Source organism: Ornithorhynchus anatinus, chromosome 5, assembly GCF_004115215.2.
Source record: "Ornithorhynchus anatinus isolate Pmale09 chromosome 5, mOrnAna1.pri.v4, whole genome shotgun sequence".
Lineage (NCBI taxonomy): Eukaryota > Metazoa > Chordata > Mammalia > Monotremata > Ornithorhynchidae > Ornithorhynchus > Ornithorhynchus anatinus.
Window position 1 is genome coordinate 44,359,527 of NC_041732.1, and position 19,932 is coordinate 44,379,458.

Consider the following 19,932-nt stretch of genomic DNA (forward strand, 5'->3'; position numbering starts at 1 on the left):
TCTAAAGCACCTAGCTCTAAATACACAATAAACATTATGAGTGATTATTTCATAGAAATGGCCTTAACTCTGGCATTTAATGATTTCTCTGGAAAGGGTATGGGCCACGGAGAAAATGTCAGAGGATAACAGTGAAAATATGGGAAATACAGAGAACCTGAAATAAACTAAAAATAAGGCACAAATATAGTAGAAAAAACTCAACTCAACAGCCACCAGGCGGCACTCTTCACCATTTAACAGCAGAAAGGGATTTTCAAAGGTTCAAAAAAGAACCACACCTAAAGCAATTCCTACAGGAGAAGGAATTACTTTATTTTTAAAGCTTTCCAAAGTTAGTGGATCCTATAAAATCCCTTGGAGAAACCCACTGCAGTGGCTTTAAATCCTTCAATTCAGGACATTCTTCCTTATACATTATCAGAGTAACATCAATAGTTTGTTTTGGATGCCTGTTATATGCAAAGCATGGAACTTTCAGTTTTTTCATACCATGTGTTTTTATTAGGCATTTTACATAGATTACTGTTAAAGAATGGTTTTCCTATATAGTGCATCTTCCTAGATAAAATATAATGCTGGGAAAAATGGATTTGTGGACGTGCACCACCCAGGTTATTATAAGACCTGTGTTCGTATTAGAATGTAAATTTTGTTAAGATTTTATAGGGGAACTAACTGTATGATCTGCTTAGGAAATTTACAGATGATCCCTGACCTCAAGGAGTTTACCATCTTTTGGAATGAGGCAAGCAAACAAAAAATCAAATATATATGATGATGATGATAGTCTGTTAAGCGCTTACTATATGCCAGTCACTGTACTAAGCACTGGGGTGGATACAAGCTATTTGGGTTGGACACAGTCCCTGTCCCACGTGGGGCTCATGGTCTCGATCCTCATTTTACAGATGAGGTAACTGAGGCAGAGAAGTTTAGTGACTTGCCCAAGGTCACATAGTAGACAAATGGCAGAACTGGGATTAGAACCCATGCCCTTCTGACTCCCAGGCCTGTGCTCTATCCACTACACCACATATATGTTTGAGTATAGATCCCACCACCCAAATATATATATATATATATATATATATATTCTCTCCAAACACGAACACACTCACACAAAAGGTAATGCCAAGTGCCAGACTGCTGAGGGAACGCACTGGAATTTGGCAGAGGAAGGAGACAATGTTACACAGTTGTGCCCTACGATCCTGCAAAGGGGAGGAGGGAGGACATTACAGAAGGGCTGACCCCATCATTTCTCCTCATGAGTGGGGCAAAGTTGAGGAAAGTTAGGTATGAGGGATGGCTAAGATATTACCTTGAAAAGACTGGGAAATGTGAGCTGAATCAGGGACTAGCATAACTAAAAAAACTAAGTAGGAAGGAGCCAACGGATAGACAGTTTTAAATCTGACGGTTTGCAGTTCTGCTTTAGACAAGGATCAACAGGACATCGATGGAGGATTATGGGAGGGAAGTGATGTGTATTTTGGTATTTCAGAACCTACAGTAAATCCCTAGGATAAAAACATAAGCCATTCCTCAGGTCCTATGTATCCTGTACACAAAAAAAGGACAGAATGCACATCTAAAATAGGAAGGATTATAATTTTTATATCTGCTTCCTTTGGAAATGCATGATGCCTGATTCTGACCTAGTGGAAAAAGTATAGGACTAGGTGTCAGATCTACTGGTGAATTCACCTCAGACCTGCTTTGTGACCTTGGGAAAGGTCTTACCCTCTCTGTGCTTAAGTTTCTTCATCTGTAAAATTGGGATAAAATATTAGGTCTCCTTACTTTGATCTCCCTATCTTTTAGTTTGTGAGCCCCATGGGACAGAATGTTCGATCTGACTGTAGATCTGACTCCAGACTGCAAGCTTCTTGTAAGTAGAGATTGGTCTGCTAACTCTTATTGCATTGTATTCTCCCAAATGTTTACTACCTGCTCTGCACACAATAAGACAATACCACTGATTATTTTATACTGCATTTTATAAAGAAATTCAACCCCACTAAAATCACACCACCTCCTCCTAGTAGCCTTCCCTGACTAACTCTCACTTTCCTGTCTTAGCCCTCCCTTCTGTGTCACCTATGGATTTGGGTCTGTTCCTGTTGAGCATTTGATATTCAGCCCACTTCCAACCCCTCAGCACATACATATATATTCATCTGCAATATATTTAATGTCTGTCTCTCACTCTATAGTCTGGAGGCTCCTTATGGGCAGAGATCTTTTATATCAACTGCATTGAATTGTACTCTCCAAAGCCTTAGTACAATGCTCTAAACAAAGTAAGCACTCAATAAATGCCATTAACTGAATGTCTGATTGAAAAATATGGTGAAAAGAAATCCTAATGTAAAAAAAAATTACAAACAGTTGACATTTAAAATAAGATTTAACGTTTCAAGCTTGAAACAAAGGCCAGCCTTATAATTCTCATAAGTAAACTGGCCTAAAATTAGGGGGAATAGTCATATGGTTGTACCTTATTGATACAGCCACAGTTTCAAGGAAGCAAATCTGGTCATGGGGTAGTGGCAAGTGCACGGGCTTGGGAGTCAGAGGACATGGTTTCTAATCCCAGCTCCACCATTTGTCTTCTGTGTGATCTTGAGCAAGTCACTTAACTTCTCTGTGCCTCAGTTACCTCATCTGTAAAATGGGGATTAAGACTGTGAGCCCCACTTGGGATAACCAGACTGAGCTTCCCCTTTTCCATCTGCCCCTTCTGCTGCCCCTCTACCCCCCCATTCACCTCCCCTCAGCTAAGCCCCCTTTCCCCTCCTTTCCCTCTGCTCCTCCCCCTCTCCCTTCCCCTCCCCTCAGCACTGTGCTCGTCCGCTCAATTGTATATATTTTTTATTCCCCTATTTATTTTGTTAATGAGATGTACACCCCCTTGATTCTATTTATTGCTATTGTTTTAAACTGTCTGTCTCCCCCGATTAGACTGTAAGCCCGTCAGTGGGCAGAGACTGTCTCTATCTGCTGCCGATTTGTATATTCCAAGCGCTTAGTACAGTGCTCTGCACATAGTAAGTGCTCAATAAATACTATTGAATGAATGAATAATCAGTTAGGATCAATTCTTAAACCAACTCCCAATGCAATGACTGAATACTACCAGTAAACAGAAATTGCCCTGCAAATTCCCCCATCCGTCAATTCCTTTTGTGCCACTCTGGCCATCATCACCCATTCGATGGTTTTCAAGTCTTTCCTCTCCACCACAGTACTTACCATTCCACCTCCTCCCTGTCTTCCTAGTCCCCTTCATTTTTACATTAACCATAGAGACCACAGTCGCTGCAGTCACAACCCCCATGGCTCCCCACAACTCTCCAATTGTAATAATAATAATAATCATTATTATAGTATTTATTAAGCACTTACTATGTGATGATGATGATGATGGTATTTGTTAAATGCTTACTATGTGCGAAGCACTGTTCTAAGCACTGGGGGGATACAAGGTGATCAGGTTGTCCCATGTGGGGCTCACAGTCTTCATCCCCATATGACAGATGAGGTAAGTGAGGCACAGAGAAGTGAAGTGACTTACCCAAAGTCACACAGCTGACAAGTGGCAGAGCCAGGATTAGAACCCATGACCTTCGACTCCCAAGCCCATGCTCTTTCCACTGAGCCACACTGCTAAGCGCTGGGAGGATTCAAGGTGATCAGGTTATCCCAGGTGGGGCTCAGAGTCTTAATCCCTATTTTACAAATGAGGTAACTGAGGCAAAGAGAAGCTAAGTGACTTGCTCTAGGTTACACAGAAGTCAAGTGGCAGAACCGGGATTAGAAACTATGTCCTCTGACTCCCAAGCCCATGCAGTTGCCACTAGGCCATGGTGCTTCTCTGTAGCTTCTGTTCTTCCCCACCCCAGCCAAAATCTCAGAGGCCAAGATTGATCTGGGAGAGGGCCTCTGGCCAACCCCTCTGCCATCACCTTGACTAAGATGGAGGGGAAGGACTACCAACGAGAAGGAAAAACCAGGGGTGGTGGTGGCTGGAACCACAGCAATTAACTGTAACTGGGAGGGGCTGGGGGATGGGATTCAGGATGCAGAAAGAAGGGCAAAGAAAGACCGTGACAACAGGGAAGGGTGGGGCGGGCGCTGTGTGGGTTTGATCTACCCGTAGCGACTGACTGGATATTAAATCATTGCCAAGCTTACAAATGCTGTGGTCAGGAAAGGAACAGTGCAGATCACAACCTTGAGGTGGTCATAACCAGGGACATGCCTGGATTGAAATGGATTCTGGTAGCCCCACTTTGATATAGCTTTCCAATTACCCGGTGGTGGACCAAGAGAAGTAGTAGGATTAGATGAAGCCATTTCCCTATCTTACTCTTCCCTACCCCAATATATAAGCAACACCCACAAACCTCTTTGCTCCTAGCTATCCGTAAGATCAGAGCCATACTTAATCAAAAGAGCACTGTACTAAGTACTTGGGAGAGTACACTACAACGGAGTTGGTAGATCCATTTCCAGCCCACCACAAACTTACAGTCTAGAGAGAGAGGCAGACAAGAATACAAATAATTAATTTATGTCAGATAATTGATAGATATGTTCAAAATTGTTGTGGAGCTGAGGGTGGAGAAAATATCAAATGTTTAAAGGTCACAGATCCATGTATATAGGCGACACAGAAGGGAGAGGGAGCCAGGGGAAAAGAGGCCCTAGTAGGGGTGCACTTCTTGAAGGAAATGTGACTTTAATAAGGCTTTGAAGGTGGAGAGAGTGGTGGTCAGGCATATATGGATGGGGAGGAACTTCCAGGCTAGAGGAAAGACACGGGAAAGGTGTCAGCGGCAAGATATATGAGATCGGGACACAGTGAGTTTGCCGGAGATAGAGGAGTAAAGTGTACAGGCTGGGCTGTAGTAGGAGATCACTGAGGTAGGATGGGAAAAGCTGACTGAGTGCTTTATAGCCAATGGTAAGGAGTTTCTATCTGATGCAACGGTGAACAGGCCACCGCTGGAGGTTCCTGAGGAGTGAGGAAGCATAGATGAAATTTGTTTTGGAAAAATGGTCCATGCAATAGAGTGAAGTATGGACTGGAGTGGGGAGACAAAGGAGGCAGGGAGGTCAGTGAGGAGGCAGATGCAGTAGTCAAGGTAATCCATAAGCTTAAGAACCTGGATTCGAAGGTCATTTGTGTCAAACAAGATAGCCCTTGGAATCCATTACATTAAGGTAAACTTACCAAAGGGAGTGTTGTCTTTAATGAGCCCAGAGTCCTAAATGAATTTCTGAAATCATGACCCCATTCTGAAACACAATGGGCCTCATCCACAGCTATCAGTGTAATGCCTAGAAAGACGGAAATAAACACAAATTCACGTAAAAAAAGTAAGTATCAAACACTCATCTGCATGGACTTTGAAACAAAATAAAAACCAATGACTGCATTTCAGAAAATAAGACTATTCCAAAAAGAAGAACAAACATTCTGATTCAGCCTTCAGTCTTACCCAAACACAGGCATGCATAGTTTCCAAAGAAATCTAGTTATTATTTCAGAGGGAGGGGATGGGAAAGAAGGGTAGTAAGGGAAGGAATATCATCCCATATCTCCAAGAAACGTACTTATTAGATTTTTGCCTTTTTCCCATTATTCCTCTGAGGAATGAACTGCTGCCTTAATGATTTATTCTGTCCTCAAACCTATCCTTCAGAGACCATCTTCTGCATCCACATTCTAGTAAAGAGCTATTCAATTCCACTTCTGTGATTCTTTCAATATCATTTCATGGATTATCTATCAAGAGAGTTGGACCTAGAACGCCACCTTCAAGATGAAGTGCATCGTTAGCCATGATGGGATAGGTTTTCAAGAAGCAAGACTCGCATCACCATCCAATGGAAGCCCTCTGAACATTCAAAGTCCTGCCCGAGTGATGTGCCCCTACTTAAGCACTCAAATGAACACTGAGAGAAGAACCATTTTCTTCCTTTAGATGACTATTTTCTATATATCGAGGATCAAGACAATACTAGATACACTTCAGAATAACAAGACGTTTTCTCCTCAGATAAACAAGATGACACTGTTCAGACGGGAACTTTAAAACATTAATTTTGAACTGCTTAAATTCTTGAATTATATATTTCCAATACTGAGAGCCCATGTCAGTTTAACACATACATTATTGTATTTCCCAGCTGATTCACAGACTAAAACACAGGTGTAGGGTATAATACACATGATATTGTCAAGGCAGCCCTAAAGCCCTGGGCTACTAAATTGGTTTGGTGTCCCTAGGCCTAAGGAAGCCCTTTGCCTTGCCTGATACCCTGGAGTAGCCTGTCTCTACCTCTTGGAAAAGCGGTGACAGTTTGGACAATGCAGTCTGAACTGGAGACATATAGCACAGTGAAGAGAAGTAATCTTTTACTGCCGAAGTTCTGAATTATTTGTTTCAATTTTATCCTGTTATTTTTTTCCCCTCTGCATGTCAAAGCTTTCCTTATGGCCTCTTAATCACGAGCCTTTTGTGGGCCAGGGATTGCGCCCAAAACAATACCCATGTATTCTTTGAAGTATTTAGTACAGTGTGATCTCTGCAAAGAAGTACTAGTACTAATAATAGTAATTTTGAACATTTTGAGTTTGGGATGTCCAGTTAGAGATGCCCTGAAGGCAGGAGGAAATGTGAGATGGCAAAGAAAAGAGGTCAGGCCTGGAGAGGTAGATTTGGGAGTCACTGGCGTAGTCGAGGTAATTGAAGTTGTGGGAGCAAATGAGTTCTCCAAGGAGGTGGGTGTAAAGGAAGAATAGAAGGGGAATTAAAGAAAAGAAGGGGAACTAGAACTGAGCTTTGAGGGACTCCTGCAGTTAGGAGGTGGGAGGCGGAGGAGAGGCCTGGTGACAGAACAAGAAATAGTGATCAGACAGATAGGAGAACCAAAACAGAACCATCAGAGAAACCAAAGTTTGATACTGTTTCCAAGAGAGGGGGGAGGGTCCACTGTAACAAAGACTGCCGAGAGGTAAAGGATGATTATGATGGAATAAAATCAATCAACAGAAATTACTGAGTGCTTATTCTGTGCAAAGTACTGTACAAAGAGCATAGGAGAGAACAACAGAATTAGCAGATATGATCCCTGCCCCTTGGAGTTTACAAGCAACCATGGGAAACAGACACTAAAATCAATTACAGATAGGAAGAAGTAATAGAGCGTAAAGACATGTACAAAGTGCCCTGAAGTTAATGATCAAAGAGCTCCTGCATGCTATGGAGGGAAATGGGTAGTCACTGGAGATTTAGGGGCAACAAATGGAATATGAACATTAAAAGATAATACCAAGGTTGCAGGCTGCTAGAACATGGAGGATGGTCAGGTTGTGCCCAATGGGGAAGTTAGGAGAAGAAGAATGGGTTTAGGAGGGAAGATGAGTTCAATGTAGCCAGGTTCTCTTTAACGAGTCAGCAATATCATCCCACCCCATACCATCTCTCACTGGAGCTCATCTGTTCACAAGGCTTCAGCTACCACTTCTAAATGGTACCTACCTATATACCTGCCTGATCTCAACCTCTCATCTAACCTACAATTCTAAAGACCCTCTTGCCTCCCAAATTCCTCAACTTGGTTATCCTACCGGCAACCCAAACTTAACATGCCTAAAACCGATCTTAGCTTCCCTCCTCACCCCAACTTTCCCATCTCTGTTGATAACACTACCATCCTGTTGACGCAGAAGCCCACAACCTTGCTGCCATCTTTGACTCCTTAATGCCTTGCACCTCTCCCATTCAATCTACAGCTAAATCTATTGGTTCATCTTACACAACATTTCCCTGATCGGCCTCTTCCCCTTCCCCACCCAAAATGCCACTACTTTGGAATATGTTCTTGTCACAGGGAGCTACACTATCCGTCTAACCTCCTCAAATGATCTCTCTCCTCCAGCCTATATTTCACTCTGCTCCATGAATCATCCTCTTGAAGTGTTCTTTTGCATGACTCTCCTCTTTACCGTTTAAATGGCTAAAATGACTTCCTATTCCCCCTTTGACCTAGCAAAAGCTTTTTTGTGATCAGCTCCACAGCTCTCCACCAAATCTCCTCTGCTTTACATACTAGTTCTTTCAACCCGCCAATTCCAAGTTTTCCCTCTTCATTCTTCCAAGATAAACTCCCGTGTTCTTTACCCTAATCCTGGCTCTATCACTTGTCCACTGTGTGACTTAGGGCAAGTCTCTTCACTTCTCTGTGCCCCATTTACTCCATCTGTAAAATGGGGATCAACACTGTGAGGCCCAGGTGTGTCAGGGACTGTGTCAAACCCAATTTGCTTTGTATCCTCCCTAGGGCTTAGTATGTTGCCTCGCATATTCATTCATTCAATAGTATTTATTGAGTGCTTACTATGTGCAGAGCACTGTACTAAGCGCTTGGAATGTACAATTCGGCAACAATTCAACATGGGAAGCAGCGTGGCTCAGTGGAAAGAGCCTGGGCTTCGGAGTCAGAGGTCATGGGTTCGACTCCTGGCTCTGCCACTTGTCAGCTGTGTGACTGTGGGCAAGTCACTTAACTTCTCTGTGCCTCAGTTACCTCATCTGTAAAATGGGGATTAACTGTGAGCCTCACATGGGACAATCTGATTACCCTGTATCTATCCCAGCACTTAGAACAGTGCTCTGCACATAGTAAGCGTTTAACAAATACCAACATTATTATACTAAGTGCTTAACAAATACCATAAAAATTATTATTATTATTATTATTACTCTCCCATCTCAATTTCCTCACTCATGTTGCTTTCAGGGCTTGGAACTCCCCTCCTCATCCCTAACCTGACAGCCCTTAGCTCTCCTTATGTTCAAAGCCCTCTTAAAAATTTCACAATCCAAACAGAGCAAAAGCCGCTGTGGCTAAAAGAGCAGAGTTTTCAGCTACTCTTGCCTCAGCATACAACAGTTACAATAGTCACAGACATCTAACATGACCACACCTTTCCAAACATTTTAAAGGTTGAGGAGACCCCGTGCTGTTGCTTTTCCCTTTCTAAATCTATTTATTTATTTTATGTTACTGGTTAAGTACTCACTCTGTGCAAGGCACTGTGCTAAGCTCTGGGGCAGATATGAGCTAATAATAATGATATTGATGGCATTTGTTAAGTGCTTTCTATGTGCCAAGCACTGTTCTAAGCACTGGAGGGGGGTGTTACAAGGTAATCAAGTTGTTCCACATGGGGGTCACAGTCTTAATCCCCATTTTACAGATGAGGAAACTGAGGCCCAGAGAGGTGAAGTGGACTTGTCCCAAGTCACTCAGTGGACAAGTGGACCTGGGACCTTCTGACTCACAGAACTTCTGACTCACATCAAGTGGATGTACTCTATCCACTAAGCAACCTTCCTTCTCCCTATGTGGTGGAGGAAGGAGAGGTCTTCTCTTTTTCATTCTCTATTCTCCATCTGGCACCAATAGTTTTCTGGGCTTTGGAGACGGCCCTGGGGCCAGTAAAAGACTAGGGCATAGAGCTGGAGAGGTGAGAAGTGCTACAGTGTTCTGACAATCCTAAGGTCATGCTGACTTCAGGGTTTCTGAAATGCATGGCTTTACATCCTTGGTATTGTCTGCATGGCTCAATTACTGCTAATCTTTGGGCAGTATTTACTGTGAGGCCAGCCCTATGCAAATCTGGGGGAAAACCTGCCGTTGGAAAACTCTTCTCCCAAAGACATGATTTCCGTGCAGACATGTTCTGAGTCTTCCCCATATATGGATGTTTTCTATCTCTGCTATGAGCTCCCACAGGGTACTTACATAATTTAACATACTCTGTAACAACTGTAAATGCTTTCAGTGAAATGTCAGAATACTGCCCACAGAAAATTTTCAATGTATTCATTTCTATGGAATTAATCTCATTTCCTGCAGGCAAACCCAAGGATAATATTTCAAAAGCAATTTTCAATTCATTTTTCTTTATTGTTGAACCCTTAACAGTTTACTCAAAGTAGCACAAATCCCACTCACTTAAATGAGCTAGTCTAATAACCTGAACACTTGCAAATATAACTGGAAAAAGGATATTGATAATGTGCTTCCCAAGGGATTTAATTAATCAGTAATATTTACTGTGGGGTTACTGTGTGCAGCACATTACACTAAGCACTTGGGAAAAATTCAGTACAGGAAAACTGGTAGGGACATTCCTTTCCCACAGAGAGCTTACAGTCTAGAAGGGGAGTTTAGACTATGAGCCCCAAATAATAATGTTGGTATTTGTTAAGCGCTTACTATGTGCAGAGCACTGTTCTAAGCGCTGGGGTAGACACAGGGGAATCAGGTTGTCCCACGTGGGGCTCACAGTCTTAATCCCCATTTTACAGATGAGGTAACTGAGGCACAGAGAAGTTAAGTGACTTGCCCACAGTCACACAGCTGAGAAGTGGCAGAGCCGGAATTTGAACCCATGACCTCTGACTCCAAAGCCCGTGCTCTTTCCACTGAGCCACGCTGCCAAATGGGACATAGGTCTGTATCCAAGTGATTAACTTGTATCTACCCCAGCTCTTAGAACTGTTCTTGATGGAAGTTTTGAATGATCATGATGTAATTCAACTTTTGGCAAAATACTGATTTCATCAGCGTTCACTTACCAACAATACTGTCAATTTCCTGAAGCAGATGCAAGTTCATTGAACAGAATTCTGGAGTTAGGAATACAACTCTGTAATTGCCCCTGTGGAATAAACAGGAGAGGACAGAAATCACATTGCTAGAAATGAAACAGGTAAACAATTTATTTCACTGACAGCTGTGCCCCCCAAAAAAAACCCACACCATTTCAATCTGTCAGTGACATAGGTCACTGTATTTCTGCAATTCAACCTGAACTTTCAAATCCCCTGGTAGTAATAAATCTTGGTAGCAGTTATAATTTTTGAGTTTCCACAGAGCGCAATACACTGTACAAAGCACTTGGGAAAGTAATAAAGAATCATAAGACGTGCTTCTGGCCTACAAGGAGCTAATACTCTAACAGGGGAGATGAATATAAAAATTGTTATGAATGTATAATTCTCACTTTCTACAGCAATGAAATTAGGTCTCAAGATCAATATTAAATGATGAGAACATGGGTATGGCCAAAATAGAAACAAAGTCCTGATTTCTAGCACTCTGGAAGCAATGTGGTCTAGGAGACAGAGCACAGGCCTGGGAGTCAGAAGTACCTGGGTTCGAATCTCTGTTTCACCACTTGTCTGTTGTGTGACCTTGGACAAGTCACTCTGCCTCGCTCTATGCCTCAGTTACTTCGTCTGTAAATGTGGATTAAGACTGTGAGCCTCTTGAGAGATATGGACCGTGTCCAATCGGATTAGCTTGTATCTACCCCAGCACTTAGAACAGTACCTGGCATATAGTAAGTATTTAACAAATACCACAAAAACAAAAACCTTAAGTTGTCTCTGTTTTTCCACTTTATCAATTGATGATCTAGAGATTGATACGCAATTTGATTTTTCTCCAAAATTTTAAAAAAGTTCTTCCCCTAATAAAAGATAATCTTTCTAAGAACACAAGGGACAACATTGGGAATACATGGAAATACAATGCACCATTAAGATCTTATCAGCCAACTTTAAAAGGGTGAGAAGTAGCAATAACCCTCATAAGAGATCAATATTCTGCCTAAAACCTCAAATCCCACACAGATGCACCACACCCCTTTATAGTAAATATGCTTAGTAAATGAATACCACGGATTGACTGGGTTAACACCTAAAAACTAACAAAAGACATTGGAAGTGAGGGGGGGAAACAATAACAAATACAGTCTATTAAACCAAATTACTCCATTTACAAATAAACTCACTGTTGGCAGGGAACATGTCTACCAACTCTGCTATATTCTACTCTCCTCAGTGCTTAGAACAGTGCTCTGCACATAGTAAACACTCAATGCATATGACTGACTGATTGAAAAATGACTCATGCTGATCTCCACTATTAGAATGTAAGATACCCATGGTCAGGGAACATACTTTTCCTTTCAGCTGTATCTCTCCAAGAACTTACTAAAGAGCATTATATCCAGTGGGCACTGAATAAAGACCATTACATTCAATGCCTTTCGTAAGCCTGTTCTGGGGTAAAGAATTATATGGTTTACCTCTTCAAAAGAAGCAAGTTTGGGGAAAGGGAGGCATGTGCATCCTGAGAAAAAAGAGCTTCAGGCATTATGCATGGCCCAATTCTACAATGAAACCAAATATACAGCTCCTGGAAACTGAAGTTTATTCTGACAGTTTAAAGCCCCACAGAAACGTTCATTCCTTTCTCAGTTAAAAACTTTAGCCATATTCTCATCCTCTGACGGGTCATTTCTTGTTTTGTTTTACCCTCCTACTGTTTCATCTGCCTTCATCTGCACCTACACTTACTTAATATTACAGTCTGTACACATACCTTTTCTTAAGCAGTTCAGAGTAACTTAAATTCCTCGATTCTTTCTCCCGTTTCTTTAACTGATGCTCATTCGCTCAACGATACTGAGTTTTTCTTCCACATGCCTTTTAGCTATATTCTCATTTCCACTCCTACTACAGTTTTCCCAAGCAATGCCTTACATGGGCAACATTCAAAGAGGTTCCTCTATTTTATTATAGAGGATGCATTTCTACTCCCAAGGCATGGCACAAAAATAAAGTCTTATATAGAGATTAGTTAGGGAACTAATCTGGCACCTTAGAAACTCAAATTTGTAGATTTTACACAAACCAAAAAAGACTTGTAATTTAACTCTAATGTGTGATAACACAAAATCTAGTTTATGTAAATATTTTCTGATTTAATGACTCAGATATCTAAACAGTTATGCTATGGTGCAAACTTTTCTCAAATAGAAGCAATAGAGAGGAAATGAACAACTTACGCTTTGATTCCCTCTAGGTCATTTTTTTTCTGTGCTGATCCAAGAAAGCAAGCTGGAATGTTGGACATCCTGTGAGAGTGATGGAAGTTTGAGACAAGTACATATGTTAAAAGCGGCACACTCCAAAAAAGGAGTTAAATGCTTCCAAAAAAAAAATTGATATAAGCTTCACTCAATATGTAATGTAGTAAATTACAGATAGGGAGAATTCCTCAATCAGTGACAGACAGATTATAAATACATTTGGGAAATAGTGATTATAAATACAAATGGCAAACAGTGTGGCCTAATGGAAAGAGCGCAGGAGTGGGAGTCAAAAGACTGGTGTTCAAAGCTTTGCTCTGCCACTTGCCTGCTGTGTGACCTTGGGCAGATCTTTTAACTTTTGTGGGGATTAAATGACTGTTTGCCCTCCCTCTCGAGTTGTGAGCCTGATGAGGGACAGGGACTGTGTCCAACCCGATTATCTTCTATCTACTCCACTGCTTAGTGGAGTACTTTTTATGTACTAATTGCCTTTTTTTCATAATATTTGTTTACCAGGCACTGTACTAAGCGCTGGAGTAGATATAACCTAATCAGGTTGCATACAGTCCATGTCCCACAAGGGGCTCACGGTCTTAATCTCTATTTTTCACATGAAGTAACTGATTAACAGAAGTTAAATGACTTTGCCCAAGGTCACACAACATATAAGTAGTAGAGCAGGGATTAGAAACTAGGTACTTCTGACTCCCAGACCTGTGCTCTATTTGCTAGTCCACACTGCTTCTCTAGAGCTTAATAATAATAACTGTGGCATTTGTTAAGTCATTCATTCATTCATTCACTCAATAGTATTTATTGAGCACTTACTATGTGCAGAGCATTGTACTAAGCGCTTGGAATGTACAAATAGGCAACAGATAAAGACAGTCCCTTCCCACTGCCGGGTTTACAGTCTAATCAGGGGAGACAGACAAAAACAACAGCAATAAATAGAATCAAGGTGATATACATCTCATTAAAACAATAGCAATAAATAGAATCAAGGGGATGTACATGTCATTAACAAAATAAATAGGGTAATAAAAATATATACAAATGCGCGGACGAGCACAGTGCTAAGGGGAGGGGGAATAGGGGAGGAGCATAGGGAAATGAGGGGGAAGGGGGCTTAGCTGAGGGGAGGTCAAGGGGGGGTAGAGAGGCAGCAGAGGGAGCAGAGGGAAAGGGGAAGCTCAGTCTGGGAAGGCCTCTTGGAGGAGGTGAGCTCTCAGTAGGGCTTTGAAGAGGGGAAGAGAATTAGTTTGGCAGAGGTGAGGAGGGAGGGCATTCCAGGACAATGGGAGGACGTGGCCCAGGGGTCGATGGCGGGACAGGCAAGAACGGGGGACAGTGAGGAGGTGGGCGGCAGAGGAGCAGAGCGTGTGGGGTGGGCAGTAAAAAGAGAGAAGCGAGGAGAGGTAGGAGGGGGCAAGGTGATGGAGAGCCTTGTAGTCTAGAGTGAGAAGTTTTTGTTTCGTGCGGAGGTTGATAGACAAACACTGGAGGTGGTTAAGTAAAGCAGTAAAGTCCTTACTTTGTGGCAGGCACTGTACTAAGTGCTAGGGTTGATTCAAATAAATCCCCATTTTGCAGGTGAGGGAACTGAGGCCCAGAGAAGTGAAGTGACTTCCCCAAGGTCACACAGCAGACAAGTGGCACAGCCAGGATTAAAACCCATGACCTTCTGACACCCAGGCTCGTGCTCTATCCACTATGCCATGCTGCTTCTCAGTACCAAAATTATTAATTATAGTTATGATTAAAACATAAAGCAAAAAGAATAATATTGACTATCTCTAGAATAAGATGTCAATGAAAACCAGGGGCGTGTCTCTCAATTTTTTCTTTCTTTGCCTTCAAGCAAGACACCCTACCCTTTCAGACACAAATCATTCAAATAAAATTCTTAAAACAAAAGTTTATCAAAATGGTGTACAACTGACGGAAGGCAGAGAGGTAATGGTAGGGAAAATATTTCATAGACTACTTTTTCACACTCTTTTTCTCTTGATAACTAGCTGAATTCTCAACCAAATTCCCTTAAAAGACGAATAACCTGGCTCAGTTTTCTCTCTTAGAAAACATCAAAGTTTGCTGGAAGGATCTATAGTCTACCATTTAAGAAGTAAAAATTTTTTCCTTTTAGTAAGTCCCTGGGGCGTTTAATCTATACCAAACAAGGAGCAATGAGAGAAAGATGTAATGATCCACATTTTTCATAAAAATCTGTGTTTTTATACAAGTTACAAGACATTATTCCTAAGAATGATGTAGCAGACATTTCATTCATGAACGAAAACGGAAAGCGGAGGAGTCTGTGGCAATCTACCATGAAAGCATTACTTACTCCAGCTGTAGAACTTGATCTTCCATCAGAGAAATGAGAGGAGAGATGACTATGCCAAGGCCGCCTACATAAACTGGTGGAAACTGGAAGCATAAACTCTTTCCATATCCTTAAAATGAAAACAATGCGCTAATGAAGACACCAAAAACACATTTCATTTCCTCCTTAACCACCTCTCAGACCTATAACTGTCTTCTTAAAAAAACAGTAAATATGTACAATGAGACTTGAGACAGATGGTTCCATATTTTACATTATAAATTCAATGAAAGATTAAGTATTTAAACCCTGCTATTTATCCTTTTTAAAGAGAATGTTTGATTAAGGTTAACTCACCAGTTGCCATAACAACAAGATTATCTCTCCTTTCTTGTAAAACGGAATGGATCACTTTCCACTGAACCCTTGAAAAAGAAATTTAAAAAAAAAGTAAAAAAAAGCTGCCTTCACTATCCCAAGGAGAAACCCCAAGTCTCCAGGGAACAGTTTGAAGTCCATTTAACTTTCTATTTCCTTTATTGCTCCAATTCCCTGTCATTTTTACAACATCCTAGAAGATCCTGGATAAACCCCCAAACTGAGAAGAAAACATTCCCATTCAGCTAAGCAGCCCCATCACAATAGAGATAAAGTGAGCCTCACGTGGGACAACCTCATTCCCCTGTATCTACCCCAGCGCTCAGAACAGTGCTCTGCATGTAGTAAGTGCTTGACAAATACCAACATTATTATTATTATAAAGTTAGGTTCAGGTCTTCTTAGAATAGACATGTGTCTTTCACGAAGACATATATGAAGGGAGAAAAATTAGACAAATTAGATGCCCAAGTCATTTTACAACTGATCCTCATTTTGTCCTATATGTTGAAAACAGCATTACATTATATGCTAAGGTTTCTGAGGCACTTTTTAATTATTTTATGAAACTGTCAGACAACTGCCCTGTATTCATTTTAATAGGGATGCAGTAGCCAAAACAAGCAACCTCAATGAAGAGACTTAGAAGAATAAAATTTAGTTTGAAGTCAAAATCAGATGGGAATTTCAGTTACAAACATATAAACTGTTTTGGAACTTCTTTTTTTTTATTTTCTACAAACAGAATTTTGAGTAATAACAAATAGGAAAAAGTTCCAAGGTCTAAAGGTAATTAATTCCAATTGCAATTATCCAAGTTTGTAGGTACAGATAGCTGAGTGGCTGTAATATGGACCTGAGAGTCCTGGGCTCCAATCCCAACTCTACCAGTTGCCTGCTGGGAGATCTTTGGGCAAGTTATTTAACTTCTCTGTGCCTCAGTTCCCTCACCTGTATCAATCAATCATACTTATTGAGCACTTCCTGTGTGCAGAGCACTGTATTAAGGTCTTGGGAAAATAAAATATAACAATAAACAGACACATTTCCTGCCCACGACGACCTTATATTCTAGAGGAAATATGAAGTGCTTCACGAATTTGCATGTCATCCTTAAAAAGAGGCCATGCTAATGTTCTCTGCATTGTTCTGAATTTTACTATACATGCCACCATAGCAAAATGGGGATTCAATACCTCTTCTCCCTTCCTCTTAGACTGTGAGCTCCAGAAGGGGCATAGACCCATCTTTTGACCTGGCTGCACTGTATATATCCCAGTGTTTAGAAGAGGGCTTGATACATAGTGTTTAACAAATACCACAATTATTTTTATTATTATCACTATGCAACAGACTTAGAGGAAAGAGTGACTATGGCAAGACTGATCATCAGCACTGAATAGAAATTAAGTTACTAATCAAACTACCCAGGTAGAATGTCTTCTAAAGAAAACACTTTGTCACTAGTGAGCAAACGAAGGTGCTCCATAAAACAATCATGGCAGTTTATTCCTAAGGAATACACAGCATTATGGCTGCATTGATAGAGTTAAACTGGGCATTTCACTTTATCCTCATACTCACGGTTTAAAACGAGAATGTCCAAAGTATGTCTTTAGGCAACTGATGTGTTTTGCACTGGGTTCTGGTAGCAACGGGTCTTAAGAGGAACAAACACATGAACAATCAGGTTGGAGGTGAAAAATACTTTCATCAAATAAAAGACTTACACGGTTAATATTACCAAAGATACATCACAGAGTCATGGACAACCGGAAGCTGAGAAGTTTCTATTGAATGTGCAGCTACTGTGTGGCTATAATTATTGGAAAGTGATTTAAGCCATACTTCGATATTTACCCCACTGATCTTCCTCTTCGATAGCTACACTGAATGAATCTTCATCATCTTCCTCAGTGGAAATATTCAGCTTGCTTTTTGTTTCCAAAGACTCAGAATCAATCTGCTTCCTCTTGCCACTGTCTATTTCTTCTAGCGCCTAAAAATTGAGAGGAAATTTAAAAAGTAAAGCCACCCATATTTGGCATATTTTTCAAAAAAAAACATAAAAAGAAAATTGCTAAGATTTCAATTTTGTTTGAAACTGGCAAGTGCGCAAGAAACATCACCAAAAAAAGTAGCATTCCATTTTAAAAAAGACACAGGAAGATGGAATCCTTCCAACATTCTAAAAGGGCCAACACAAGAGACCACACTTCACCTACTGGCAGTTGCTATAAATTCTGTCACTGTGGATGAGTTTTCTTTTACTGATTTTTTTTAAGTGTCCTTATCATGATTCATAATGAGTTAATCGTTCATAAACTAGGCAAAACTTTGTTCTGGTATAGAATATATCAATTTTTTAAAGCTAATCTTCCCTGGAAGCCAATTAGAGGAGTGCTTGATTGCTGCCTATGACAAGGAGCAGTGAGACTTAGTGGAAAAAGCATGGGGCTGGGAGTCAGAGGACCTGGGTTCTAAACCTAGCTATGCCAGTTGCAGGCTGTGTAACCTTGAATAAGTCACTTAGGTTTGCTGAGCCTTTTTCCTCATCTGTACAATAGAGATTAACTCCTTCTCCCTACTACTTAGACTGTGAGCCCTTTGTGGCACAGAGACTGTGCCTTAACCTGTTATCTACCCCAAGGACTTAGAACAGTGTACCACAATCCAAAAGTGCACATTTGAATATTTTTAAACTTAGTTTTCATGATGATTTGCTTCACTGAAAGGTGTGAAGAAATAAATAGCTGTCAGATTTTAGTTCCCACTTTCCCCAGGAAAAACTGCTGGGTGATCCCTGACTGCCAAAGGTGTTGAAGAGTGAGAGGAGAAGGCATTAGTACCAATATTACTTGCTGATTAATTTAGCTCTGAAAAATTGATTTTTGAGAAGGATTTTTGAGAGGGAAGTCTTCAAACCTATAACACAATTAATTGGGTGCCTTTGGGAAAGCTTACAGTGGGTAGACGGGGGCTAACCAATACCCTACAACTGCTATAGAGGAAAGGTTCTGCACATGGTAAGCCCTCATAACATTCTAACACTTTATTTTTTATTTTTAATATAGCATTTGGTAAGCACTTATTCAGTGTCATTCATTTATTCATTTGCATTTATTGAACACTTACTATGTGCAGAGCACTGTACTAAGCACTTGGAAAGTAAAATTCAGCAACAAAGAGAGACAATCCCTGCCCTCAACAGGCTTACAGTCTAGAAGGGGGTAGATGCAGCTTAATTAGGTTGGACTCAGTCCCTGTCCCACATGGGGCTCAGAGTCTAAGGAGGAGGAGGAACAGGAGAACTGAGGTACAGAGAAGTTAAGTGACTTGCCCTAGGTCACAAAGCAAGCAACTGAGAAAAACCAGGATTAGAACCTAGGTCCTCTGACTCCCAAGCCAGTGATTTTTCCACTAGGCCATGCTGCTTCATTATGCTCTTCAAAATTAGAGTAGCAGTTCAAGTAGAAGGTGCCTGCCAAGCAAATTCTGAGTCCTGGAAAAGTCTATTTTAATAGAAAAGACCACTCTACAAGCATAAAGAAGAGAAAGGAGGCTTAGTAAACATATATATGCATATTTATATATATATATATATATATACACACACACATATACATTCACATGCACTGTTGTTGCTTGGGTCATCACTTCTGAATATTTTGATTGGCTTAGATATGGTTCCCAGGCAGCATGGCTATCTGTCTAGACTGTACCTTCACTGAGGGCAGGGAATGTGTCTACAAACTCTGTTGTACTGTTCTCTCCCAAGAGCTTAGTGCAGTGCTCCGCACATAGTAAGCACTCAATAAATATCACTGATGATGTGAGAAGGGTTGGGTGCAAAGGTCACTCATGTAGCACATGTCCCCAGTAACTAGCCCCCTCCTGTAGAGGTAGAGGCCAATTTGGCCTAAAGAAAGTCAACGGCTGGCTTTATCTTCCCTGCCCTGGCCAGACAACCACCTCAACTCTGCCTCCCATAGGAGTCAGGCAGCAGGCTGAATCTGGGCAGGAAAGGGTGGGCCCCCACCTTCCCCCTCTTCCCAGAAGGCCGCTGATGTAATCTAAGGGGCCACAAAAACCTGTGCTTTGCTAAGGTACAAAGGACCAAGAAATGACTGATCATCAGAAGACCTTTGAATATATTCTCTATATTCAGCCTCTAAGGGCGCTCAAGGGGCCATATCTACTGAGTGGTTTCTACAGAGAGCATCCAAAACAACTGCATCTTGGAGAAAAGACTGGGGAA

General features: G+C 41.2%; 1 protein-coding gene and 1 non-coding gene across 6 annotated transcripts in view; both read right to left on the reverse strand.

Moving 5' to 3' along the window:
* Positions 1–19,932, reverse strand: part of WRN (WRN RecQ like helicase) — a 111,707-nt gene that overhangs the window by 48,485 nt on the left and 43,290 nt on the right. For all 5 annotated transcript variants that reach the window (XM_029065704.2, XM_029065705.2, XM_029065699.2 and 2 more), the window contains 7 exons: positions 17,535–17,673; positions 17,259–17,334; positions 15,654–15,721; positions 15,318–15,426; positions 12,944–13,012; positions 10,665–10,747; positions 5,243–5,349 (listed from right to left, as the gene is read on the reverse strand). In XM_029065704.2, coding sequence (XP_028921537.1) covers positions 5,243–5,349; positions 10,665–10,747; positions 12,944–13,012; positions 15,318–15,426; positions 15,654–15,721; positions 17,259–17,334; positions 17,535–17,673 — 651 coding nt within the window. The remainder of the gene's footprint in view (positions 1–5,242; positions 5,350–10,664; positions 10,748–12,943; positions 13,013–15,317; positions 15,427–15,653; positions 15,722–17,258; positions 17,335–17,534; positions 17,674–19,932) is intronic.
* Positions 16,751–16,854, reverse strand: LOC114812470. The gene has a single exon (XR_003760123.1). It is a non-coding gene; the product is annotated as a U6 spliceosomal RNA (small nuclear RNA).